The sequence below is a fragment of the Catharus ustulatus genome, chromosome 3 (genome assembly GCF_009819885.2).
Source record: "Catharus ustulatus isolate bCatUst1 chromosome 3, bCatUst1.pri.v2, whole genome shotgun sequence".
Classification (NCBI taxonomy): Eukaryota; Metazoa; Chordata; class Aves; order Passeriformes; family Turdidae; genus Catharus; species Catharus ustulatus.
In genome coordinates this window covers 18,244,776-18,271,755 of record NC_046223.1, presented here as the reverse complement: position 1 = coordinate 18,271,755, position 26,980 = coordinate 18,244,776, and the positions used below count along the sequence as shown (strand labels likewise).

The 26,980-nt window shown below is 40.7% G+C and overlaps 1 protein-coding gene across 9 annotated transcripts in view; it reads right to left on the bottom strand.

Moving 5' to 3' along the window:
• CDC42BPA (CDC42 binding protein kinase alpha) overlaps positions 1-26,980 on the bottom strand; it is a 182,934-nt gene that overhangs the window by 53,425 nt on the left and 102,529 nt on the right. For 8 of the 9 annotated variants that reach the window (XM_033054677.2, XM_033054678.2, XM_033054679.2 and 5 more), the window contains exons 8-17: positions 26,542-26,742; positions 25,835-26,083; positions 22,045-22,124; positions 18,579-18,745; positions 18,004-18,126; positions 13,655-13,788; positions 11,785-12,027; positions 11,429-11,539; positions 6,496-6,743; positions 1,576-1,681 (exon numbers count right to left, since the gene is read on the bottom strand). In XM_033054677.2, the coding sequence (XP_032910568.1) occupies positions 1,576-1,681; positions 6,496-6,743; positions 11,429-11,539; positions 11,785-12,027; positions 13,655-13,788; positions 18,004-18,126; positions 18,579-18,745; positions 22,045-22,124; positions 25,835-26,083; positions 26,542-26,742 (1,662 nt within the window). The remainder of the gene's footprint in view (positions 1-1,575; positions 1,682-6,495; positions 6,744-11,428; positions 11,540-11,784; positions 12,028-13,654; positions 13,789-18,003; positions 18,127-18,578; positions 18,746-22,044; positions 22,125-25,834; positions 26,084-26,541; positions 26,743-26,980) is intronic. The other variant, XM_033054681.2, reaches the window with a different exon arrangement.

The following is a 26,980-nucleotide window of genomic DNA, read 5'->3' as shown; positions in this document are numbered from 1 at the left end:
TAAAAAGCCAGAATCTCTTCTTAGGTATAATCTCAGCCAATTTTAAGGACATGAACAACATTTTTAATCTATAAATTTAATGAGTATTCTGAGAATTAAGTCTCCAAATACCTCTAAAACTCTTAGAAGGTTTCTGCTTTGCACCATACAGGTGTGGAATGTTCCGTATAGAAAAATCTACACTAGAAGAGCAAAGCAAGGGCATAAAAATTGTTATGGTTCAGATAAGACTGCTAAATCTCTCCCTTGTTTAGTAACCATAAAGAGAGAGAGACTGAACAGATACAGTCCTGAGATTCTCCAGGTGCCTCACATTCTCATATTTTTTATTTGACTTACTTGTAGACAGGAAAATTGAAATTAAATGCACATCTCTAAGTACAATATGCTATACCTAGCAATTAACCTCTCTCATTCAAATTGCTGCCATTCATACAGGCACATTCTGCTAGACAAAAGCCACAGCTAACCCAAGCTGGTATTGGGAACTAAACCTTCATTATGTTAAGTAATTATTCAGAAAGTCAAATTAGAATCAGAGACCAGATAGACTTTATAGGAAAGCCTGCTTAGGAGAATGAAGTCTCAGGTGAAAGCTTCTTTTAGTACTGAAATATATTAACAATTCAAATGATAAAAGAATGGCCAATTTAAAATCTATTTTGCTTTTCACTCCAAATATGAATAACTCCACACCTTATTTATCATTCAAATGGGCTTATAATTTAAATATGCCTACTTATTATATGTCATTTGGCAAGAAAAATACAAAGGTAATGGGGGAAGAGAGAGAGAGAGAGCTGAAAAACTATCTAAGTGACTAGGCTCTTTCTTAGTTTTCTTGGACTAAGCTTACCTATAGGCATATATATTGTCTGTCTTATACTGGTATGAAAATATACTGTAATTTGAGCACAGACATGCAAACATGCTTACTTTGAAGAACACTGTACTTTCATCATATTTTTAGAAAATCTAATGCATTATAAAAGAATAAACAAGTTTAGCAAGATTTGGATAATGCACAATGAACTAGAATAACCTGTCAAAACGAACAATAAAGACACAATCCAAATGCACGAATCATAATTATTTCTTGCTCAATGCACTTCAGTTAATATGCCTTATCATTTGTATTTTTTCAGTATCACAAAGTAACACTTAATCTCAAAGGGTAGGAGGGGCCCTGGTATTTCAAACGATTGACGTGCAAATGTACTCTAAGCAATCACATCATTAACTCTGAATTTTTCTATTTGGGTCATACAATGAAATAATCCTTTTTTGTTGGCTTACAGTACTGTCTAGAATTAATCTTACCAAAATGTAAGACCATCTAATTCCATTCCCACACAGAAATACTCACATATGCATATATATATATATATGTGCCTTCTCAGGTTCAGATGCATGTACATGCTCTAGTCAAATCTAATATTAATCACCAATTTTTGGTGTAACACCAATTTCTCCTTTCACTTTAGAGTTAGTAATAACCAATGCAGTTTCATATTATCCAATTTGTACATAGCATAAAACAGTTGTAAATTCAGGGCTCAACTAATCAGCACTTACCTTATCAAGCTCATTCGTAAGTTTTTTGTTTTCCTCTGTCAGCAGGATCTTTTCTCGTTCATACTTTTGTTTGAACTCTGTTTCAAATTCCTCTCTTTCACTTTGGCTAAGAAATAAAGTGAAGTAGAATTAGAAAGTTTTCTATTCTAACTCACTCCATTATTCATTTAAACACAAAGAGATCAATGCACACACATGCTGAAGGGAAGTACCACATTGATAATAGCACTGCCTATTAAAATTAAGCAGTTCAATATATCACCATCTTAGGACTGAAAGCCAGCCTGTTGAATTTTAGAGTTAGTATAGAATCCTTCAGTACAGAACTAACAGCTCCACCAAGCCAATGTTTATCAACCCACAAATTTTATTCTTCAGATGTATCCTTTAAACAATGAGCAGCTGTAATCCTGCAGACCAAAGTGTGTGTCGACATTGTAAAATGCTCAGGGCACATTCTCGGCTCATATGAGCTATAACACACACATTTCTGTAATTCCAAGTTTCACACAGAATGACAGGCAAAAATGACCACACAATACAGAAGCTAAATAATTTAGCTTGGGGCTGGGTCTCTGAAGAGAAAATCTTATATGGGTTAGTCTTTGGGCAATTTAGAACAGCCCAGATGTCACACCTGAACTGTTAATTCAGGTATCATACACTCACTAAGAGCAAAAAGTGGATGGGATAACATTCACATTCTTAATATCACCAGATTCTACAGCAAGCTTGGACCATTCTTTCTGAGAAAGTCTCACAGTAGCTGCTTCCCACAAATCCTCCCCTCTCCCATGGATGTCATTCACTAGAGGAGAACCCCTGGCTGATTCTGCTTAATATTAACTTTGACCTTGCATAATGAATGTGAGAACCTGAAAACAAATGAAGCTGCAGGTCCTCTGTTTGTCAGAAATCCTATGGAATTTCCTTCAAGTGGTGCACAGCAATATTTTGGATGTGTAACTCCCATCTTGTATCTACTGTTTTCAGATTCCCAAGCCTTGCATCTCGTATCACCTTTTTACCAATTATTCAGGTCATTGGCACAAAGTTCATCAGTAGATTGATAGAACTATACTGTAAATGCCACAGATACAGAAAATATCCACTCAGCAAATACCACTGTCCAGTCTGAAAAGACTTGAAAAAGTGCCCAGTATTAAAGGTTAACTGTGTAAAAATAAAATGCAGGGGAAACCTTGTCTTGAGCACTGAATTTTTTTTTTCTAGATAACGATCAGAATTTCACACAATGCAAACACTAATTACATTCTTGATACTTTTTCTGAGATGCAGAACTACTGCAGTTTTGCCTAATTGAGAGAACGCCCTCCAACAATGAGAAATGTCAGTGCTTACAGTGAACCCAGTTAAGAGCAATGCTGGTTTGAATTTCCTACTCTTAATTTGAAATTCATTTAGTGCTTCAACCACTCTTTGAAATCTAGTACAATGTGTTAGACTTACACTGAAATTCTATGTTGCCAGGCATCCTTTGAAACATAACACTTCATCCCAGTAAAGTTACATACTATCTCACTGTTTAAATGCCAAGTTTGAAACTCACCACCACTCCTTTTCTATATCAATAGATTCCATGCATATGATGACCAGTGTAGGGAAAAGGCAGGAAGAGATTAAAGCACAGGCTGTCACAGGAATTAATAACAGGTCCTGCTTCTGTTTTCAATGCCTAGATTCAAAGCTAATTTTGCAGACAGAAGACCAAACTAACTTTTAATAAATTTCTTTCATGCAGCTTTCATGGGTCTGCTTTGGAATTTTTTTCCCATATTTGTCTTCAATTTATTCCTGTAAGGCTTTAGGGCTGAAAGCAGCCATAAATGGTGGTGGATTAAGGACGCTATGGATTAGTGAAAGAGCCCAACATATTTGCAATTTTCTATATTTTATGTTCTTAATTCGGCTGGTGATTGTCATTACCTCAGTAAGTCAAATTGCTACAGTGCAATATAGAAATGAAGATAAATTTGAAACAGAGGAGAATGTGGGTATAATCCATCACACCCAAACAGCTACTCAGCAAACAACAGAACTGTGACAGACTCCATAGGTCTACCTTGAACAGGCAGCAAGATCAAAATAATGCTTTTGCTTTGAAGCCTGGCATCCTCCTCTCCCATCAAACTTCTTCTCTCATCTAACATCTAGCTATGTGTCTCCTCTTCAAGTTAGGAAAATATACACAACCCAGCTTTCTCTTTATCAGTAAACCTGCAGCAAACCACATCCAAGCAATGTGAAATACTGCTTTATGGTATCACTTTGTCACTCCAGCTCTTTATTGCATCTGGTCAAAGTGGCCAAATATTTTATCTTACTGCTTTGAAACCAAGAAAAATAGACTTGAAACAAACACTACCCCCAGGTTTCTTTAGATCACACAATTTAAAACCAGCAAATGTTGTTCTATAAAGCTCTCTGCTTTATAAATCCATCATGAAATGACAGGCCTAAAAGAAGTTTCTACAAATGTGATTTATTTTACACAGTTCCTCGCATCTTCGTCTGAAATACTTCCTAATGGCAACTCTAAGAAATGGAATCTTGTGCTACACAGATCACTGGCCTGATACTGTGTTCCTCTGCTTCCAACTTTAATAGCATGCAGTTTGTGAGACTTCAGCAAAGAGCAATCATTTTGCAATCGTTTTACAGGAAGGTAATCTCTCCCTTGAAGAATTACGCTTTTGAAACAGCAAAAGTTAGAAAGTTTAAAATTGAAAGAAACAAAAACATCTATTTAAAAAATGCAAAATACAAACCACTAACATGCAAGTTACACAAAAATCTACACACAGACTTTGTCAAAGCTCTTACTGATCCTTGCTTAGAATAACCTATGTAATTCACTCATCTTACACAGTAATACAACCATATCCTCTTACCAAGATCTTTTTAAATATGCACTGAAAATTATTTTTAGACTACTAAAATATTTTTGCCAAACTGTATAAGCACACTTCAACTCCACAGCCACCTCAAGCCTATTGTGGAAATAATTCCACTTATTTCAGCACAAAGCCTCCAGGTGCTTCCTTTTCAGAGCTTACATTCAACATCTCTCTACTGGAAGACTCACAAAAACCTCTTCATGCCAAACAATAAAAGCTAAAAACAATATGGATAAGCAGAAGCAGAAAATCTATGTTCTTTTAATGAAAACTACCAAATATTGAGTAGCAACAGAAATTCCTGCATTCCTAATGCTTAAGCTTTCCTTCTAAATTGCAGAAGTCAAGTCATAGCATAACTTGAACAGTGGACTTCTGCTTTTCTGTGGAGTCCTAATGCTTGAATGAGAATTTTGCAGATTTGTTAAACAAAAGACAGATAAGATCAGACCTTCACCAAGCATTGATCATGTGCTTGGACACCTGACTTAACATGACTGCAGCCTTGCCATGAGGAGCCAAGCATCCAGTACTGGTTATGTGACACATTACTGCTCACACTTTAAAATGTTCTCTTACACAAACACTTGAAACACAGACAGAAACATGGTTATGACAGCACTCACTGTAGATTTGTACCCAGTTATATCTTTTATTTATAGAGAGAGGATAGACTGAGAGCTTGTAACAAGCTAGAACATCTAGTCAGAATGCCTGCAGCTGTACAACATTAGAATTGGGAAAGAAGTTTTTCATCCGGTCACTGCTTGGAGATATGATCCTTACAAACAGTATAACTTGCAGAAAGAAGTATTCATGATTATTTATTGAATATTCCTCCTTCTGAGACACTGCTGGACTTAAGAGTGTCATACCATCACCTTTATATTTTACAAGACAGAATAGCCTTTTGTGCATTTGTAACACATTGGTCAGCAAGCCCATTAAGTTGTGTCACAGTGAAAACATGCTGTTGAAGCAAGTTTTACCTCTCCACCAAGAATAAAGCAGCAAACTCCTGTCCAAACTCCTGTCCTGTTAGTAGGTCCAGCCTATTGAACAGCTGCCTGCTAGGAAGAAACAGTTCATGCACTGCATTCTAGGCTGTATGATCTATGATCCCTGTTGAATACAATTTACCAGACAAACAGTATTTTCACCTCTATTTGCATAAACATTTTGGAAAAAGAATGTATTTAATTTATTACTTGTATTTAAAGGTCTTACTATAGCTTGGCTAAGCTCTCAGCAGGGACCTCTACATGGTTTCTCTCATCTGAGATCTTGCTACAGTAGCAAAAAGGCTCATTTATATTAGTGTCTATGAAACATTCTGAATTTTTTATGAATGAACATGAGCATGTTCAATTTGTAACTTATTCCCACTACTACACCATCCAATAGAAAAACTTGTTTTTATTGATGAATGCCTCAAGGAACAATCTCAAGGCCAGTTATAAGCTCCACCATGTGGGAGAGAAAAAAGCAGGTCTGACAAATTACCATGTCAGAAGAGATAAAGCAGCTTACACCCACAGTAGTCTGCTGACTGATGTTAACACTGGATGGAACCCAGCACGGATTAGCCTCAGCTCACATTAAGTGACTGTTCCTGTGCTGGCAGAAATGTAAACAATACTTGATCTCTAACACATTAGTTCTGCATCAAAAGATGAAAACACCAAATAAAAGAAAATTGTTGAAAAACCATTTTAAAGTGCAACATAAGCTTAAGGGGTCAACATACTCCAAGTTGCAAGTCTGAAACTCAAGTTACATACCTTGGAATGGTCAGGCAGTAAACCAGTTCTGATGCAAAATTATCTGTTTTGAGCACAAGGGTGTGGAGTTTTTTGTTCTGTTCTGCTTTTAATGTGACTGTTTTCAACACTGGCATCAGCTCAGCCAAAATGCAAGTCTGCATTACACTTAAGGAAGTGACAGTGTATTTGGAACAATACTTCAAAGGGTTAGAAAAAGGTAAATTTCATACAATACTCACTTTTCTCTTCTGGTTTTCTCTAACTTGTCTTTCAAAACCATGATTTCCTTCTTGAGAGCAAGCTGCTGGCTCTCTGCATCCCGCAGTTCTTTCTTCAGACTTTTTATTTCATTAGCATGCATCATTTCACGTTTAGATAGCTCCTCTTCATAGAAAAGACTCTTCTTTTCCAGGTCTGCCTTTAATTTAGTGATCTCTTGCTGGTGTTCTATACTGCTTACCCCAGGTGAACGACCAACCTGTTTTTGCTAAAATCAACAGCCCCAAATTAACACTCAAGAATGCTGAAAATGATGCTTAATAACAACTCAATATTCCAAAGTCTTTGTTTAGAAATATCCCATTAGAGCCTTGAGTTAAATACATCTATCTCAATTTTTTTTCAGTATTTGTTAAGAGCTTAAATCTGAATGACACTCTATTATTTTGTTATTTAAGTGCAGTAATAGTTTTCAAGCCATTGAAAATTTGATCATCACTTTAAACGCCTTAAATGCGTCAGAAAAGTGTCAGTCAGAAAGCAACCACAGAATTAAAGACTTTGATGCTTCCACTCACACATCTGACCCCAACAAGTTCAAGTGACTTTCAGAAATGAAGAGTAAGGACTAGGATATACAGTTAATATATTCTGAAGGACAAACAGTTTCTGGAAAAGCTGTACTAAGACAAGCAGAGGCTTAACTGAAGGCTAAAGTCTAGCTACAGAAACACTATATGGATTGTATCAGTCAGGAGGGAAATCTGACCTATTTTACTTAAACTGACCGTTTCTATCATAGTGGATAGGAAAAACAAGCTTTAAACAATAAGAGTAATTACTTCACTTTTCGCAGTTTCATAGCTCTCTTAGGTCTTCAGGCATTTCAATAGTCTTTACACACTGCTTCAGGATACATACACATTTGCACCAAATGCTGCACTCACTAAACTCAATGTCCTGCCATAACATAGAGGAGGAGCAAGATCAGGTTCAAAATGAGATAGTGGCATGACATGCACTGAAATCCAAGTATGGAAATAACTTTCAAATCTCAACATATGGACAACTTGATTTGGAATTTCTTCTTGTTTTAAAATACGTAATTAAAGGTATTCTAAGGAAAGGAAATTAATAAAAACACTCTTGAGAAAGTGCAGGTAACTGGGAAACCTACTTCCTTATGGTGACTGCGTCACACCTTCCAGAGGACTGAAGGTATTTTGTGAATTATACCTCCATTCTTACCATGAGACAGTAAAAACCTCTCAGTCACCCTTAATTTGGCATGGCTTTGGGTAATTTTCTTTTGCTGATGTATGATTAGGTTTTAAGAGCTAAATGTCATTGTAAAATATTCCAATGAGCTGAATTTGTGCCATGACAAATTCTGTGAGAAAGCTGGGCCTTGCTGCTCATGTCAGCAAAAAACTGCAAAACCCCCTACACGAACAAGCCAGAGATGTGCTGCTACTGCACTGTTTTCTCTTACTCATCAAAACAACCATCTGTTTTGATCTAAGAGTAAAATCCTGCCCTTAGGATGCAGAATGATAAACTGGAAAAGGAAGATGCCATCCAAACAGGAGATGCTTGGGAGAAATAAAGAATTTTTTTTAAAAAAAAAAAGCAAGCATAGGAATTTTCTTTCATGCACAGATAATTAACTATGGAGCTTATTTGTTACTGAATTGCTCACATATACAGAGTAATGGAACACAGAAAAAGTTTAGGCTTTGCAACATCCTCGATCAGGTACACAAAATGTTTTAGTGGAATTGCGCATTTTTTACCACAATGGAAAAATACTATAGTAACCATAAGGTAGATGGTGCAGAAGAAGAGAAAGCTGAACGGTATTGAACAATGGCTTAGAGAACCAGAGAGATACAGTAAACAGAGAATACATTTTTAATTGATGTAAGCACATATTCCAAATAGATGTTTTCATACGTGCCTACTTCAAATGGACAAATGGTGCAACTGAGACATAATGCATCTTCTGGCACATTGACAGTTGTTGATTAATGCACCACTCTCGGCTAACAGGGCACACTGCTGACTCACACCGAGTCTGATTTTACTGAAAATCTGAATATATGACATCCACAGGATCCCCTTTGTCCATACACTTCACTGACAAGTCTGCAGAACCCCAGCAGGTCAGTGGCAGGACAGAAGGCACACTGCCTTCTTCCCAACATCCATGAACACTCTGACCTTACCCTTTACCACAGCCCCTACTCCTTTCCTGAGGAAGCTGCACTCAGGCCTCTGCACCTCCACAGATGTTCTGAGTGACAATGGCAGAGTGGGCTGCCTGTAATAAGAGTTCACATCTTGGCCAGCAGCTCTCTTCTCATCTAAGCTCCTTCAGAACTCTCTCAAGTGACTTCATGTCTACATCTGACTCACCTGCCAGCTCTCCTGCTTCCTGCAATCATCCCAGACACATGCAGCTCATCTGCTCAGCCTGCTGCAAAGTAAACACTGCTTGGAAATCTCCCCTCCTTCAGCAGTCTTGTGAAGCATTTTTTGCGACAGCTCTATTAGCTCAGAGATTGCATTTTCCATCCCCAAGCAACCCCATCCCCAAGCAGCCCCGTAAGTTTCCTGAGGTTTTCTGCTTTGGATTTAAAGAACTCTCCACAATCATTCTGAGCACCCTCTGCAAAATGCTTCCTAAATTCTCTTTATTTAGCTCTCAACATCCTGTTTACACTTAGCCTGCCATAATTTATGGTCTTTTCTATTCTCCTCATGTGGAAAAACCTTCCTTTCTTCTTTAAACACTTTCTTTTGTGTAGGAGAGCTCCCTGAATTATCTAAGGAGCCATGCAGAGCTTTTACTGAATGGACAGTGCAGTATCACAAAAACCACACACGATCCAAAGTGTGCTTACTGAATTGTAAAATACTACCAAGAAAGCAAAAATTCCCTTTTCCTCTTCTGACAAACTTGCCCTGCTGTTATAAATCAGCATATCATTTATTCTCAACAGATCTCCCATAAATTCTTCTTGCCTCTTAAACTGTCAGACAAACTTTTTGCTGATGGGGAAGATTCATGGAAGCAGAAGAAACACATGTTAATTTTCAGATAACAATCTGAATTCACAGCAGTAGAAACTTTATTAATCCAAACTTCATATTGAATGGATTTCCTTATCTTCTTTTAGCAAAGGAAGGCCAAACAGAAGAATGTTTGCAAAAAACCACCAAATTTTCTGTGCCATACTTTATGTTGATGAATGTCCCAGAGAATTCTAAGGATGAAAGTCTTGGTTATTGTTGGGGGTTGGACTTTTTCCTTTCCTCTTTGCCTGTGGAACTTTTTCCAGGAATTCCATTGACATGCTAAGAAGTGCTGATGGCTAGGTCCTTGAGAGGGGCAGAGGGGGAACATCCCTGTTTTTTTGAGAGTTTCAGAGGGTGGGGAGGGACACCTTGAGTTTAGAAGCAGGTAACGGAGATTGGGGCAGTTGCTCTCTCTCACTCCCTCATGGCTTCGATGGAGGAAAGTCACTGCTAACGCGGCCATCCCACACCAGGAGCTGTCTCTGCTGCTGCTGTTGGACCCTGCACCCCTGCCCTGCCAGGACACCCTGCCATTTCAGCCTGCTGTTTCCAAGCAGCTGCTGGAGCACCGGCCCGACGCTGCCCCAGGGCTGGTGAGGCAAAGCCTCTCCCCATCCCAGCACCGGGCCGACGCTGCCCCAGGGCTGGTGAGGCAAAGCCTCTCCCCATCCCAGCACTGGCCCGACGCTGCCCCAGGGCTGGTGAGGCAAAGCCTCTCCCCATCCTCTCCCGTCTGGGCCCAGCTGCCATCACCGCGCTCTGAGCCCGTGGCACAGCGCCCCCTGCAGGCACGGGGGAATCACCGCACCCGCCCTGCCCGGCCGGGAGCCACCAGCGCCCCTGCTGGCTGTGACGGGAACTGCACCCAGGGAAAGCGCCCGCGGCCAGAAGGGCTGAGCCTGGGTTCTGTTCTGCTGGGGGTTAATGCCAGAGGTGCTGCTGTGTGTCTGCCTTGCTGTACATACTAGAAAATATCTGTCATCCCTATCCCTGTATCCTTCCCTGAGAGCCCCTTAATTTCAATATTATACTGATTCAGAGGGAGAGGATGTACTTTCTCCATTTCAAGGGTAGGCCCTGCTTTCCCTAGCAGACACTTGTCTTTCAAACCACGACAGTTGTTCATTTAAATTAAAACCAGATTACAACTAATCTCACATTTTGCCAAAAAAGTTTAGAATTACCTTACTGCATTAAACATTTGGAACAAAATTTTGCCGCAAATGAACAGCAATCCCCATAAGTACATTAAAAACTTTCTATTCAATTTTTGAGAAAGCCTAACTTCTCTAGAGCACTGCATAAAAAAGCTAAACCACAGAATAAAACAACAGTTAGCATTCTTGGCTGCCTTAAATTTCTTCTTTTAAAACCACATGTACATGTGAGCAATCTCATCAATATAAACAAAGCCTTCATGCTCAATGCTCTTCTTGGGCAAAAATGTCTCATCTTCTGTCTGACAGGCAGAATGTGCTAGAACTGTTCCTTTATGGTTACATCAGTTGACATCTATTGTGCAGGAAACATGAGGAACAACACAGCAGACAGAACACCTACACAGAAACCCGTCTAGATTGCAGATTTAACTTCAAATATTCAAGTACCTATGCTAAAATAAAACAAGCAACTTTTAACAGGTAAAGTATTAATGGAAGCAAGGTGGTAAGACATGGCTGATTATTAAGAAATAGCACATCAGGCAAATACTCATTTTTCTGGGCAATAATGCAACGCATGCCTGCGTTAACATTCAGCGCCAACTGAAGTGACAGACTGACAAAACCCTTTTGTCCTACATCTGAAAGCAATCAAACAGATCCAAGTCCTAGTAGACTAGTAAGTTTGCAGGTGTTAATATCAAAACAGACTAACCTTTAGCCCTTCTACTTCACTTTCCAACTGTTTAGAGTACTGTTCACTCCTCTCTCGCAATTTCCTGTCTTTGGATGCCTCAGCAGCTGCAGCTTCAGCTTGGACTTCCAGCTACAAAAGTACATACGTTTTTAATAGATAGGATTCTGTATTTTTTTTCCAAAATCTATTAATGGTTTTCAATATAAGAGAGAAATCTTCAGCACCAAACTGAACACTTCAAAATCTTAGAAAACAAAATTGGTACTGTTTGAAACAACAGACAAAAGGTTAAAGATTTACAAATAAAAAAAATACTCAGAAAACCTTACATATAACTTATTTCATAGAGTCTAAACAGTCTTCTCACCACTTACTTCTTTTTTAAGTCTCTCTGTTCTGCGTAACTCTTGCCTTAAACTTTCTACTTTTTGCATCACCACTTCCATTTCTTCCTCCTTATCTCGGAGCTGGCGGGCAAGCTTTTGTTTTTGAGAGTGCAAGTCTGTCAGCCGCTCGTTCATCTCTGAGAATTCCTGCATTGCCAATTTCCGCTGGCTGTGTGCATCTTTCAGCTCTTTGGCTTGGGATTTTAATCTGTCACTAGACTCTGCCAGTTCCTATAGTTTAAAAAAAGAATTAAGTAATAAACCTAGAAAGCTACAAGGCCAATTCCGTCTTTGGATGAGTATCTAATACCTTCTCCAGAGTGAACAGAAACTACATATTCTTTTTTATTTTATGAATGCATCTACAATACAGATTGCATGCCTCTATAAATAAGGAAAGAGGCATATTTTACACTACTAGAGTTAGTAAAACTCCATAAATGTAAACCAAGTAGGAATCTATTCCATTATTACAGGTAAACACAATGGTTTTCAAGCACTTGCATTACAATTTAAAAATACCTTGCTTTCTTAATGCAAAATGTAATTAATATTGGTTTTTTAAAATTCCTTAAATAAATTACAAGAATCTCAAGTGCTAAATTATTAAATCTGAATGGAAAACTCTGCTCTGAAAATTTTTACTCAAGAAGCTTTAGAAAACTGGCCTGCAGTGGCAAATATAATTTTCATACACTGTAATTTAATATCAAATATCAGAGAAAGTTTCAGGCAACAAAATACTGCAGCGAATAAAAGCAATATAAGATAACTATTCTTTTTAAGGAACCAGAATGAAATAACACTGTTAGTGCAGCAATAACTCCACACCACAACACATTCACAAAGTTTGCTGTGCCCTAGGTTTGTGCCACCACACTACCAATGAGGGACCACAACAGTTTAAATAGTTCAATAAAGTTCAGTCAAACCAAAGCAGAAAAAAAAGCAAGGAAAAGCAAATTTCAGGATTAAAAAAAGACCAACAGGAAGAATTATTTGGCACTGCTGACATCCATGTAAATCTAACAATGTTTCTAGGATTCTTAAAAAGAGATCCTAATCACTCTGAGTTGGTTTAGAAGAGAGATGGTCTTCCTGGGACAAACTGGCAGCTTTCAAAAGTTTAAAAGCCTTAAGGGTCAGAAGAAACAGTGTTAAACACAGCTGACACATCATCTTTAGTGCGGACTCTAAAATACTGGGCCAATATAATCATGATGAAAAACAGGTTTTATGTATTTCACACCTGAGTACAGGTTGATTTAATAATGAATACAAAGAGGGGCCATAAAATAACATAGTATGTTATAAATAAGAAAACGAGGGATCAGGGAGATAGAGAAGAAGAAATAAATCCAGTATTCTTTAACTGCAGTTATCTCAAATTACTTTTCAATCTTCGTGTTTGGGCAATTTTTTGCATGTCCCTTCTGGAAACACTTCTGTGTCACAGCCTTAATACCATATTCTTCACATTTTTTCACTGTTAAAGTCTCACCCATACTTCAGATTAAATTGTCTGGAATAGTTCTTCTCTACTCAGTCTTTTAACCCCTATCATTATCACTTAAATGTGAAGCTGTAAAACCGTTCTTGCAGCCACCATGCAATTTGGATTATGGAGTTGTTCACTATCTGGAAGCAGTCACTTAGGGAGCACCCAGCAGTCATACAGACAGCATGTTAAATAACGCCCTTTTCTTCAACAAAAAATGGCAGAAAGCTAAGTAGGTCATGCTACACACTTGTTATCTGCTCATTAGTTTTACACTTGAAAGTTAATACAAGCAAAATGAACAAAAAAAAAAACAGTCTTGAGGGTTTAGAACAGTCGCTGACAAAATTATTTTTTTACCTTATTAAGATCTTCTCTCTCTTGCTTCAGTGTTCTGACTTGCTTCTCAAAAGCCTTTATTTGTCTGGAAGCATCATCCAATTCCCGCCTTGCAGTGCTGGCCTCCTCAAGTTGCTGTTCCAGCTGACCAGATTCTAGAAAAAGCATCAGAACTCCAAATATTCTAAGGGAAAAATTGTAATTCTAGAATAGCATAGTCTAGCTGCTTGAAGCCCCTTCCATATTTTTTCTGGTTTCCATTTAATCACAAAACAAGGCAACTCTTATCTGGTTTGGAATAGGGAGCAGGTTGCTTCAGCTGCCATTATCTGCTTTTAAGGGAACAGAATGACAGGTCACAGCTTGCTGGAATACAACACAAAAATGGTAACAACTCTTCTTCTCACATTATAACAACCATGCTCTATAAATAATTCTGCAATGTATGCTTTAACACGACTTATACATCTGACTTTTATGTGCTGTGATGTAATATATAATACACCTTTTATTACACTGCAATTATAAACAGTCTCCCTCCTCCTCCCAATTTCCCCCCAAAAGAAACAGTAAAAATAATGGGTCACTCAAGAGCTGGCAAGTGTTCTCCTGTTGATACTCTTAAAATTAACTTCAGCTGATTTTACTTATTTCTAGTGTGAAAACCACTTGTTTTTATGTGATCTGCTTTATTACTACTATAAATAAAGGAGAACTATTGCAGCCAGCTTCTTACCAAGTCAGTTACACAGTGATAGTATATTTCTATGGCACTGTTAAATAATATCATATAAATACCATCAAATTCTACAAGAATAACTGAAATTCAAGAAACATGGGAACTGAAATTTTCTAGCTAGTGAGTGGGTCTTATATTTTTGCCTCAGTCTTTACTTTAAAAAAAGACTATAAAGCAAGATATATAGGAAGATAAGTTAATTCCAAGTTCCATGGAATCACTGGACATGTTGTCTTTTATTTCAGTTGTGGGCAGGTCTTCAGAGGAATTGTATTTACATAAAGAACAGAAACCCATCTACACTCTTAATAACAGTTTTTAACTACATTTTCATAAATGCAACCCTAAGAGATTGGCTCTCGGAGAAATCAAATATAAAATGCATATATTTTTAAGAGGGTTAATTTCTGAAACAAAGGATTTTATAAGCAAATTAATACCATTAGCTTATACCCAGAAAAGTATCCACTATTGTTTTAATTCACTGACTCTTGTTTAAAAATTTAAAAGAATGCACTTAAAAAAGAGATGCAGCTCAAAGCCAGAAATTATTAACTGCCTCTCTTATGTAGTCTACTCTGAAGTCACCAGTGAAAAGAAAGTTTATATATGACTCTGCTGAGCCAAGATAAATCTCTCTTCTGTGCATGAACTACTTTGTTCCACAACTCTGTTTTCTTCTTGCATTGCTGCCCTCTACATATTTGGCAATATTAAAGATTCCTCAAAGTTTTCTCCTATGTAACTTAGCGAAAAAAAATTATAACTTTGACCTCAAAAATTGAAAGCATATGCTAGCTTGTCATTTCCTGGAAAACCAGATAGACAAGAAAAATGTATTTTTTTAAGCCCTACCGGTGACACTCCTGAATTTGACACAATTTTGAGTTCATTCTTTATTAACTTTTTAAGCAGGTGTTTACTCTTACAGCTTCAGAAAAGGCAGTAAAACAGGTTAAAGAATATAACAAAAAGCTAGGTGTGACATATGTGTTCTAAATGGCAATTTTCCATTTAATCACCCTAGTTATAACTAACATTTTAGATAATATATGCAAACACTCACTGTAATATATTTTTACATTACATTTAGTTGCCCAGAAGATGAGCCCAAAACATTAAAAGTTCAACTCTGCACCTGAACTGAACCTTCCCGAAGTTCATCAGATCTAGTAAAGAAATTAGATCTTTAAAGGCTAATCCAGGAAACCTGGAACTAGCACCCGTATATTTGGAAGCATTCAGACATGGCTATCACTTGGTTTGTTTCTGTATTATGCTATAAATATAGTTATAAATCTATCTCAAAACCCCCACAAAATCAAGTGAAATAGAACATTCTCTTTTTATCAAATTTGCTTATATATTGTTATTTTCTAACAAATGGTTGGATGAGACAAAGCATTCAAGTATATACTGGCAAACTTGTGTGGTGACTGGGGAGAGACCACTCTACATCTTCCTCATTTGATCCCATTATTTACTTCCAAACCAAACTCCAAAAGTACACAATCTGTCCAGGAATAAATACACAAATATATATGTGGTGTGAAGTAGAAAATTAGTTTAAGAAAAAGTTTCTCAGTATTGACCTCCTTCACCAGACTTTGACTTTTCAATTTGAAAAGGGATAGCAGATGTGTTGGGGAATGTTTCTACACCTTCACCTTTTTTTTTTCCTTACCAAAGGAAGTGAGTGACACTTTCAGCAGTGAACTAAGTTGCAGCTCAATAGTAAAGAATAAAATATAATTTAAGGCTGATCCAGGTGTTTTTCTGTAAATTATTGGTCTCATTCAAAAGCTGTTCTAGTAAATGTTGCTTTTAAGTGGTCCCAAAGACTCCCAAAACCTGATCTAAGGACTGTTGAAGAGAAAGAGTTTCTGATCATGTTGTCTTTATCCTCATTACAGCAGCAAGAGGAGGGACATTTGGCTGGAGGAAAATGTCACAAAAGCTTTTGTCCTGGTGTAGTGCCAGCATGGCATCACTCAAACCAGAGTGATCCTCCCTAAGCCATGCTCCTATCCAAAAATAATGCCTATGGTACAATACAAAACTGCTGCATCACGCCAGAGCAGCTGCCCAACTGTGTATCTGTAACAGGCTTTTTTCAGACTGCACAATTTTAACAGGCTGTAATCTATGTGCTGCACTCTGCAGCTCACACATAGCTGTTCCTGCCCCATAAGGCAGCTGCAGAGTCTAAACACATCAACTCAAGTGTCTGCAAGTCAAGTTCAAGTTACTCTTTCTGTGAGTGTTGCTGCTGGCATTCCTGACACTTTCAGGAACTGAATGAAGTCCTGTCACAAATACAAACCAGAACAAATAATTTTGTAGTTTCCTCCAACCTTACTGGCTGTTTCTTTTTCCCTTGCCTCAGGCAAGATATGGACATATAATAGAGATGTATCTACCACTACTTTTCACTGATTTTTCACACAAAACGGAGACATTTTCTTATTCCTGTAAGATTAACTGGGATTTTCTCCCTGTTCCTCTAGTTACAGACCTGATACCTAACAGTCTCTTGTTAATTTTCTTACATAAAAAAGTCTTGCTGTGCTTCCTTTCTTCCTTTTTTTGAGATGTTTCTGCTCTCAATCTCCTATTTTAAAGACAGGATTATGGAGATGGGTAGCAGGAGTCCTAAGCTATGAATCACTGTGAGAGAAAATTCCCTTTAACTTAATTCAGAATATCAAATCAAGAATACTGAATACTAGCCTTTAAAGCAGGCTAAAAAGGTGTTAACTAAACAGACAGCAAATTGGTTCACTCATAGCTACATTCAATATAGTGGTGCAATATAAGCCCTCCCTCTCAAAGTTCTTAAAACATGAATTGTCCAGAACCTGGGAAAGTAAGGCCGGAAAAAGATGGATCTTCCCCTAAACATCTCCAGCTACCCCTGTAAAACACACATACTGGGCTAGTACTTCACTTTTTGACTAGTTTGAGAGTCCTGATGAAAGGCTGCATAACATTAATTTTAAAAATTTATCTTTTTGGCTGCACAGATTTCAAAAACACTTTTCAAACTTAAAGTACTGTGGTACTTGACAGCCAAACCAGTTTTCATGGAATTTTCAAGAACTCTCAGAAGCAAAGAAAATGGATGGAATGGAATGACAGCTCACTGACAGCAGGGCTGAAAGGTGGCTCTTCTCCCTCTCCTCTCCCTTTTCTCATATGGTTCTATTGACCACCTTGTGCTGATTTATCTGATCATAAGTTGATAAAATTTTCTCTAACAGCATTTTGTTTGTTTAATCGAGTTAATTAAAGTCTTGAGAGAGTGCACAGATTGAAAAGGGACCATAGCAACTGTAGGCAGGACTTATTTTGGTGGCAGTTTTCTTTCAGTTCTGCTGCTGGAAGTGCAGCCTCATGGCCCATTGTAACCTCTCTCATGCATTACTCCTTGCTACTTGGAAAACCCAAATTGAATTTGGAGAAAATGTTCAGGCACAGTGGAAGAGCAAGGGGTAAAATAAAAAGTAAAAACAGACTGGAAAACTCTTTTATAAAGCCAAGGAAAACTAGCATTACAATTGGAGAGAAAAAAACCAAACTTGACAAAATACAGTTTCCTATCACAGCTTTTACATTAGTATTTGTAACACACCTGTTATCTGTTTCTTCAACTTTTCAATTTCTTCTTTCAAACTTTTAATTTCTAAATCTTTGCTTGCTGTTATTGGGCCATCCACTGTTGAATACTGCAAAGCCTGCACTGTCTGGGTGGACTCTAGAAAAAGATGGAAGACAGAGGGACAAATAACACATCTGACATCTGAGGAGATCAAAGAGATACTACTGATAAATTAAGACATGCCAAAAGATCCTGCACTGGGCATTCTACAATTTGTAATTTCTAACTATTAAGTGCCAATTTTTCAGTAACTGTCAGCTGGACACACTAAGTTCTTAGAAGTTTTAGGAATGAAATGTTTATGCCACAGTGACCAGGGTACAGTGAGAACAAAGTTGGCATAAGAAGTTGCATATATGGTGTATTTCAAGCATAAAGAGTAACAGAAATTTGTCAACAGAAATAATGAAGATAATTCCTTTCTGCTAGAAAGCATTCCAGGACGTATATTTATTTTTTTTTTTCTCACAGTATAAGAAGTGCCTCACAAAACTGCAGGCTAATCTAAGCTTAAGAAGTGATGGAATGATTTTTTTGAAAGATTATACCTTGCAGTTTTCTGCTAAGTTCAAGTTTTTCCTGTTCTAGACGCCTTATTCTCCTCTCATAAGCTTCTGTTGCTAAACTATCCTCCAAAGTTCTTTGAATGCTGGCATCAAGATCCATGGAGGGTGGTCCAGCTGTCAGTCTTAGACAGCTGCGGTCTGAAAGCACACTGGGGGAAAAAAATAAACAGTATTGGATTTTACAACAGTGTGGTTTAAAATAGTGCTATAAAAACATCAGCCAATAAACAGTTTGTTCAAGTCGTTAATTACTATGCCATTTATTATAACATCAAAGAATACCTTATTAGTATGTGCTCATTGGAAATTGAAATAATTTTTACCTAGCATGCCTGATCTCCTCAATGCATTTTCTGTTACACAGAAGTGGATGAAGTCCTGGTTAAAAATCATTATGAACAGTCTATAGCAAAGATAGCAAAAAGCAGCAGCCTAGACAGTAAGGTTACAATAACAGTTCATTTCAGAATAGTTAATCAAGTATCACAAATGCTCTCAAGACAACAATCACTAAAAATGGTGTGAAATTATCCTGTAACAACTAGGGTTGGACATGTCAGAAATGCTGTGGTTACACATGTACACATGTTACTACTTATGCAAATAATCCTTTTGAAGTCTAGGACATTCTAGGACATAGTCACATTCCAGCAGAAACATAGGCCTGTTTTTCCAATGGTTGTAAACACTTTATTTTCATAAACAAGGAGCATACAACGGACATCCCCGCTCAGTTTAGCAATGGAAATGAGTGAAATAAATTCTACAATTATCAATTACAGTAATTTCACGACTATAAGGCGCACCCTTTTGACTAAAATCTCCCCCCAAAACCGGAAGTGCGCCTTATAGTCCGGTGCGCCTTATCTGATCTACAAAGTTGCAACATTTGCCACCCCGGAAGTGAGAGCCCGCCGGCTTCGGGGCCGCCCCCGCGCGGGGCGGACCCGCCGGTATCGGGGCCTCCCCGCCGGCTTCGGGGCCGCCCCCGCGCGGGGCGGACCCGCCGGTATCGGGGCCTCCCCGCCGGCTTCGGGGCCGCCCCCGCGCGGGGCGGACCCGCCGGTATCGGGGCCTCCCCGCCGGCTTCGGGGCCGCCCCCGCGCGGGGCGGACCCGCCGGTATCGGGGCCGCCCCCGCCGGCATCGGGGCCGCCCCCGCGCGGGGCGGACCCGCCGGTATCGGGGCCGCCCCCGCCGGCATCGGGGCCGCCCCCGCGCGGGGCGGACCCGCCGGTATCGGGGCCGCCCCCGCCGGCATCGGGGCCGCCCCCGCGCGGGGCGGACCCGCCGGTATCGGGGCCTCCCCGCCGGCTTCGGGGCCGCCCCCGCGCGGGGCGGACCCGCCGGTATCGGGGCCTCCCCGCCGGCTTCGGGGCCGCCCCCGCGCGGGGCGGACCCGCCGGTATCGGGGCCTCCCCGCCGGCTTCGGGGCCGCCCCCGCGCGGGGCGGACCCGCCGGTATCGGGGCCTCCCCGCCGGCTTCGGGGCCGCCCCCGCGCGGGGCGGACCCGCCGGTATCGGGGCCGCCCCCGCCGGCATCGGGGCCGCCCCCGCGCGGGGCGGACCCGCCGGTATCGGGGCCGCCCCCGCCGGCATCGGGGCCGCCCCCGCGCGGGGCGGACCCGCCGGTATCGGGGCCTCCCCGCCGGCTTCGGGGCCGCCCCCGCGCGGGGCGGACCCGCCGGCTTCGGGGCCACCCCCGCGCGGGGCCGGCCCGCCGACATTGGGACGGCTCCCTTGCGGGGGGTGTTAAAGCCGCAGGAATCGGATCGGCTGCTGCGCGGGGGGGGCGAAAGCCGCAGGGATCGGATCGGCTGCTGCGCGGGGGGGGCGAAAGCCGCAGGGATCGGATCGGCTGCTGCGCGGGCGGGGCGAAAGCCCCCGGAAACACGGCGGTCGCCGCGCGGGGGGGGGCGAAAGCCCCCGGAATCACGGCGGTCGCCGCGCGGGGGGGGGCGAAAGCCCCCGGAATCACGGCGGCCGCCGCGCGGGGGGGGGCGAAAGCCCCCGGAATCACGGCGGCCGCCGCGCGGGCGGGGCGAAAGCCCCCGGAATCACGGCGGCCGCCGCGCGGGGGGGGCGAAAGCCCCCGGAAACACGGCGGCCGCCGCGCGGGGGGGGTGAAAGCCCCCGGAATCACGGCGGTCGCCGCGCGGGTGGGGCGAAAACCCCCAGAAGCACGGCGGCCGCCGCGCGGGGGGGGCGAAAGCCCCCGGAATCACGGCGGCCGCCGCGCGGGGGGGGGCGAAAGCCCCCGGAATCACGGCGGCCGCCGCGCGGGGGGGGCGAAAGCCCCCGGAATCACGGCGGCCGCCGCGCGGGGGGGGCGAAAGCCCCCGGAATCACGGCGGTCGCCGCGCGGGCGGGGCGAAAGCCCCCGGAATCACGGCGGCCGCCGCGCGGGCGGGGCGAAAGCCCCCGGAATCACGGCGGCCGCTGCGCGGGGGGGGCGAAAGCCCCCGGAAACACGGCGGCCGCCGCGCGGGGGGGGGTGAAAGCCCCCGGAATCACGGCGGTCGCCGCGCGGGTGGGGCGAAAACCCCCAGAAGCACGGCGGCCGCTGCGCGGGGGGGGCGAAAGCCCCCGGAATCACGGCGGCCGCCGCGCGGGGGGTGGCGAAAACCCCCAGAAGCACGGCGGCCGCCATGCGGAGAGGGGGAAAACCGCCAGAATCGGAGCGGCTGCCACGCGGGGAGGGGGCAAGCAGCTGGAATCGGGGCAGCGGCGGCACGGGGCAAGCCTGCCGGCATTGGGTCACCCGGAGCGCCAGGGAACTCCCGGAACAGCGGGGCCCTGGGGATGCTGCACGGAGCGGCGGTGGGCATAGCCCGGCCCTGCTGGGTACAGGCAGGCCCGGGAGCCAATGGCTGCCGGATTGAGGCGGGGCCTCGGCCAGCAAGCGTGCGGGAGGAGCTGGGGGCGGAGCCTCGCTGCAAAAAAAAAACCCGGTGCGCCTTATAGACCGGTGCGCCTTATCTGATCTACAAAGTTGCAAAATGTGCCGGCTCCCGGGGGGTGCGCCTTATAGTCCGGTGCGCCTTATGGTCGTGAAATTACTGTAATATAATTTGAAGTAATTTTTACAAAGTTTCTATTCAGACTTACAGAAGTGTCAAAGGGCTAGAAATAAAATTGGTTTTGATGTCTAATAAACTAAGTTCTGCCATGGTCCACACATCTAGTCTTAACTGTGTCATATGCAGTTAATATTATACATTCTCTAATAACAACTTTTCTCATCAAAACTCTCCTAAGCACAGGTGCTGACCTTTACATGAACGAAAATTTTACCTGCACAGAACTTTCTTTTGAACAGACAGCATTTTAGATTATGGTAATTTCCTCAATAAACCACATTCTTTGATATCTGTTCAATATGTTTCAAAGACAGAAAGTTAGAATACTGTGTAACCAGCCTACAGACAATTTCAGAACTCTTAACTTACCAGCTACTTGTATATGTGAAACCCACAAATGGTAAATGATGGCCAGAAAATGCAGTGTGGGATGGTGGAGGCATTGTTTCCTAGAAAAATAATGGGACAGTTGAGTAAGCAGTATCCTACTGGACTTAAAAGAAACAGATTTTCCAGCTTAACCATATGAGAAGTGTTAGTGATAGCATCATATGAACTATATTCACTGTTATCCTTATCTACAGCCCAAATATGAAACAGCATGAACTAAATCTATTTATAATTGCATTTAACATACACAAAAAAGAGCATGCTGACATAAAAATGCTTTTCTAATTAAATAGGCTATTGCTAGAGGAAAGCAGAATATTACACATACGAGATGCCAATTTATTCCTTCTTTTTTTCAAGAAGCTCTTAGCACAAAGAGCAACACCTTTTATTCCTTGCTATACTCCTCTCTGCTATTCAGTCAACAGTGCTTCCTGCCTGTAGAATTACCAGCCCACTTCTGAGAGGGCCATCTCTATTTGGAGAGAAGAAAGAAGTAATACAACAGTGTTCTAATCCCATTAGTGCTCTGACCATTCCTTCATTCTTTGCTCCTCTTTCTTGCTAGACAAAGAACTACAAACCAAGACAATTCATTGAGTTTCTCTTCAAGCTCAAATAACGTTGTTGGTATTTTACTTGGACTATTTGAAGTTCTGATATTCTTAAATGTTCTGTTAAAAGCTTCCTGTAGAACCCCAAGTTTCAAGGTTTATGCTGCTCTACTAGAGATGGCCATAACAGTCACCAAAAGAAATCCCCAAGAAGACAATTATCACACTGGAAGTGCTAAAAGATTCCAAATTGTCAGAAAAGGTATGTAACAATTTCTTTCTAAACCTAAACAAAAATGAAGAAAGGAAACAGTTGTACATTTCTTTAATGTAAAACTCAGCAGGAAAGGACAAGGAGTAAGACTGCATTCAAAAGGAATCTGAAATTACCTTTCCAGTGGTGATGTCGGCTATATTACATCACAGCTTTGTCCTCTTAGCTGACAAAAACCTTCATGTTATAAAAGAGTTCCCAAACAACACTAATGATATTGCTAGATTGTGTAAATTAATGAAGTTGAGCATTTTGGAAACTAAGGACTAGACCAAATTACAAAGCCTTAACTTTCCACTGAACCATAATAAAAATACCAATTATTACAGATTACTATGGCTAGAAAAAGTACAATTTTACTTCTCCTTTACATTTTGTTTTCACCTTCCATAGACCTGAATTTCAAAACAGTCTTTACCAGTAACTTTAAAAGTATCAAATGTTTAATTGCATGATTTTAACAACCCACATGGCAATTCTCAGGTACTACATAGGTTACTTTTCTAAAATATCATATCTATTGTTAATAAGGTAAGATTCTGTGAAAGTATCTGCTTTGCAGAGATGATGGTATGTATCTCCCATTGCTTGTGTGAATTCAACTGCACAACCATGGTGAGAAAATACCTGAATCTGTCATACCTCTCAATGAGGTTACTAAACCAAACAGTTAAAAGCTAAAACCCAGCATGCCTTAGGCTGCCTCAACAGCACAGCTTTGCCCTTTATGCTTGCGTATGCTCAACATATTTTTTACATTTCACTATTATGTATATAATTTTTCCATGGAACTATAGTCTCATTCAAAGTTCAGGAAGAATAACAATTATGGCTTTTCAACACTGTCTTTTATCTTCAGCATTGGGTTTTCCTCATTTGCTCTATACAATTCAAATCTTGCCAAGAATTTAAAAAAAAAAAAAAAGTCTCATGGGCTTATCTTCTGTGGTGCTGACTTCTATAACAGCAGTGCGAGTATGTGGAACTTCATCAAAAGATATGTATGAAATATGGAGGAGAAAATACCTCCAAGTTATATATAAGGAATTTGAGGCAAAGCAATATGAAATACAATGTCTAGCAGTCAAAGCAAAAATGTAAAATATTCGCAGTCATGCAACGCCTCAGGCTAGGTTTTTTCAGCAGTTCTGAGATACTAGGTGTGAAAAGAAATGGCAAGAAAATAACATCCTTATATTAAAACAGGACAAAACCTTCAGATGTTTCAAATTAGGAAACTGAAAAAGAAGCTCTTGAAACTGGCACTCATCTCTAACAGTTCAGGGGCATTGCTTTTCAACCCCAAATGTCAAAAGCAAATTAAGAATTGGACTCTGTTTTCTCAGCTGAGAGTCCAGTAACTCAACAGAGAAGCATTCTTTCCTCACCTGCAGGTCCCTGTTTCTTCACAATGGTAAAGCATTCACACTGCACAGGCACAGTTTGAGAGCCTCAGGTGGGAAACTGGGCTCTAAAAAGGAGGAGTGGTGGAATGGACAACACTAAAATGTGTGAACAACCTCCAAAAAGTATTTCAGTTTCATAAACAAAGACCTGCTGTATACAGCATCCACTCCAGCTACTCCATCCTCATAGCTGTTGCTGGACAAATTAATATACAAACAGGTATCTGAAGACTGTATAAACAAGTTTTAAGACAAAAATACTTCAGTTGCAAAGGGAGGTGGAAATATCAGATGCAAATGAGGAAACAAAATGGAAAAAATGCAAGTCATCCTGTGTAGCTACCCCGATTTGCTTAATTTGACGTAAGTAAAATGGCTCTGAGATTTAATCAGAGATCACAGAACCATTTAGATTGCAAAAGACCTTCAAGATCATTGAATCCAGCCATTAACTGTCAGGTCCATCATTAAATCACTTTTCTAAGGACCATGTCTACATGTGTTTTAAAAACCACCACTGATAGTTGACTTCACTTTCGTAGGTAGCCCTTTTGCTAAAGAAATTTTTCCCAATATCCAAATGAAACCTCCCCTGGCTCAACTTGAGGCCATTTCCTTTTGTCCTTTGACTTGTTACTTGGGAAAAGAGACTTGACACCCACAGAGTGTTTAAGCCAAAGTGTTTTCCATGTTTTAATGTGCAGCTGGAGAAAAGGGAATGCAGATAATGATCATCTCTATATCAATTCATGCTGCCTCTTATCAGAAAACTGAGTGAAACTGAGATGCACATGCAGCTCAGAAAACAAAAGCAAAAGTGGTGAAAATCCTTTATTTCACATGTAAATAGCAGGTTTCTGCATCTTTCAACAGACACACACACCCCCCCAAAGGTATTTCCAAGGAGAGAACACAAGACCTTCCTCCAATGCTGAGAGATTTATCAACTGTCAAAGCTCCTTTTCAAAAGCATAGAAACAGAAAGTCCGACACAATCAACACTGTAGAGCATTTTAAGCAAAGGTAAAAATATTTTCTTGCTCCTAAAGAAATGGCTGTAATATTTCTCCTACATTTCCCAAAACTCAAGTTGGAGAAAAGACCGGAAAAAGTTTAGTAGCAATGAACTGAATGGAATCCAACACCGATATAAGTAATTAGAGCAGAGTAATAAAATACAGTAAAATGCAATATGCAAACTTATACTAAGTCTTAAAAAATGCTCTGCTAGAAATAGTCTTGCAGGCTATCTGTATGTAAATTTATCATTTTTTATAAGACACTAAACTTGCTACTGCAACAGATGTATATTAGCTAAAGACACGTAAATCTACAATGAATTTACAAAAGTTATCCTAACATAAGTATGATTTTAGGACCAGCCTACAAACTATGAAAGTATTCCCTTCTCAATTCTTCAAAGTAGCACCTAGCTGTTATTTATGCAGAACACAGTGAAATAAACTGCCTTTTCCATCCATTTTGTTTCAAATTACACTACAAAGGCTGATTAATCAAAATGGTAATATACTTACAGAGTTTTTTAAGCAATCATCATCCACATCAAAGTTTGATGTATCAGTAGGGCTGCTGACTTCTGGGATGTAAGGTGCCTCACAGTTCCTAATGTTGTCCCAATCAATCCCAGCAAAAAATGGATGGTTCTTAAAGTCTTCTATTCCATTTTGTCCAAGTCGATGCTCTCTGCTACAAATGAGCCTTCGGATGAGGTCCTTTGCACTTTCAGAGACATCTGTTACTTGAGCAGGAAACTGAAACCTCTCCTTAAAGATTAAAATAAGAGGAAATAGTTTATTACCAAGAAAAAGTTGGGAAAATTACCTTCTTACTGAAAATCATTACATAGAAAAAGAAATGTGCAAATACTCCAGCTCTGAAATACATGCAGTAAGGTTTCAAGGAAAAGACTTATGCTAAGGATAGAAATTATTAAGATTTTTTGTCTTCTAGTTCTTCTTTATTTAAATTTCTCTTATACTAGAGTTGTTGAATTCTACAGCTACAGAGTGAATTAACATCCATGTTTCCAAACTCAGATTTCAAGTTTTAGCCTTATCCCAAAGTCATCTGCAATCCATAACCATTAACTTGCTACATGAAACTTGTTTTACATTTATGAACACTTAACATAACTAGTACATAAAAACTTATTTTTAAACACATGCTCAAGTTACCCCCATTATTAAAAATTAGCTTAGAGACAGACAGAAAGTGCACTAACTTTGTGGTTCATTATTTTCCCATAGGTCTCCACCAAGGACTCAGCATAAAAGGGCGTTTCTCCATAAAGCATTTCATACATGCAAACGCCCAGGGACCACCAGTCACACTCGGGCCCATACTTCCCTTTTCCATCTTCCATGGCCTGCAAGATTTCTGGAGAGATGTAATCTGGTGTTCCAACTGCCACTGAAGATTGGACCTGGAGAAAGCACATTTTTGGGATTAAAATCAACTTTCCTCACTACAGACACTGTGGTACTATGCCCACGTATATACAAATTTTATAAATTTAGTCCAGCTTTCTTGTCATAACAGAACAACTACCAACAAGCAAAAGCTTCTAAATTCATAAAGAAATACTTAATCATCCAAGGCACTGCATTAATAGGCATCCCAATAATATACTTTTGCTAAACTATTATCAATATTTAAAAACA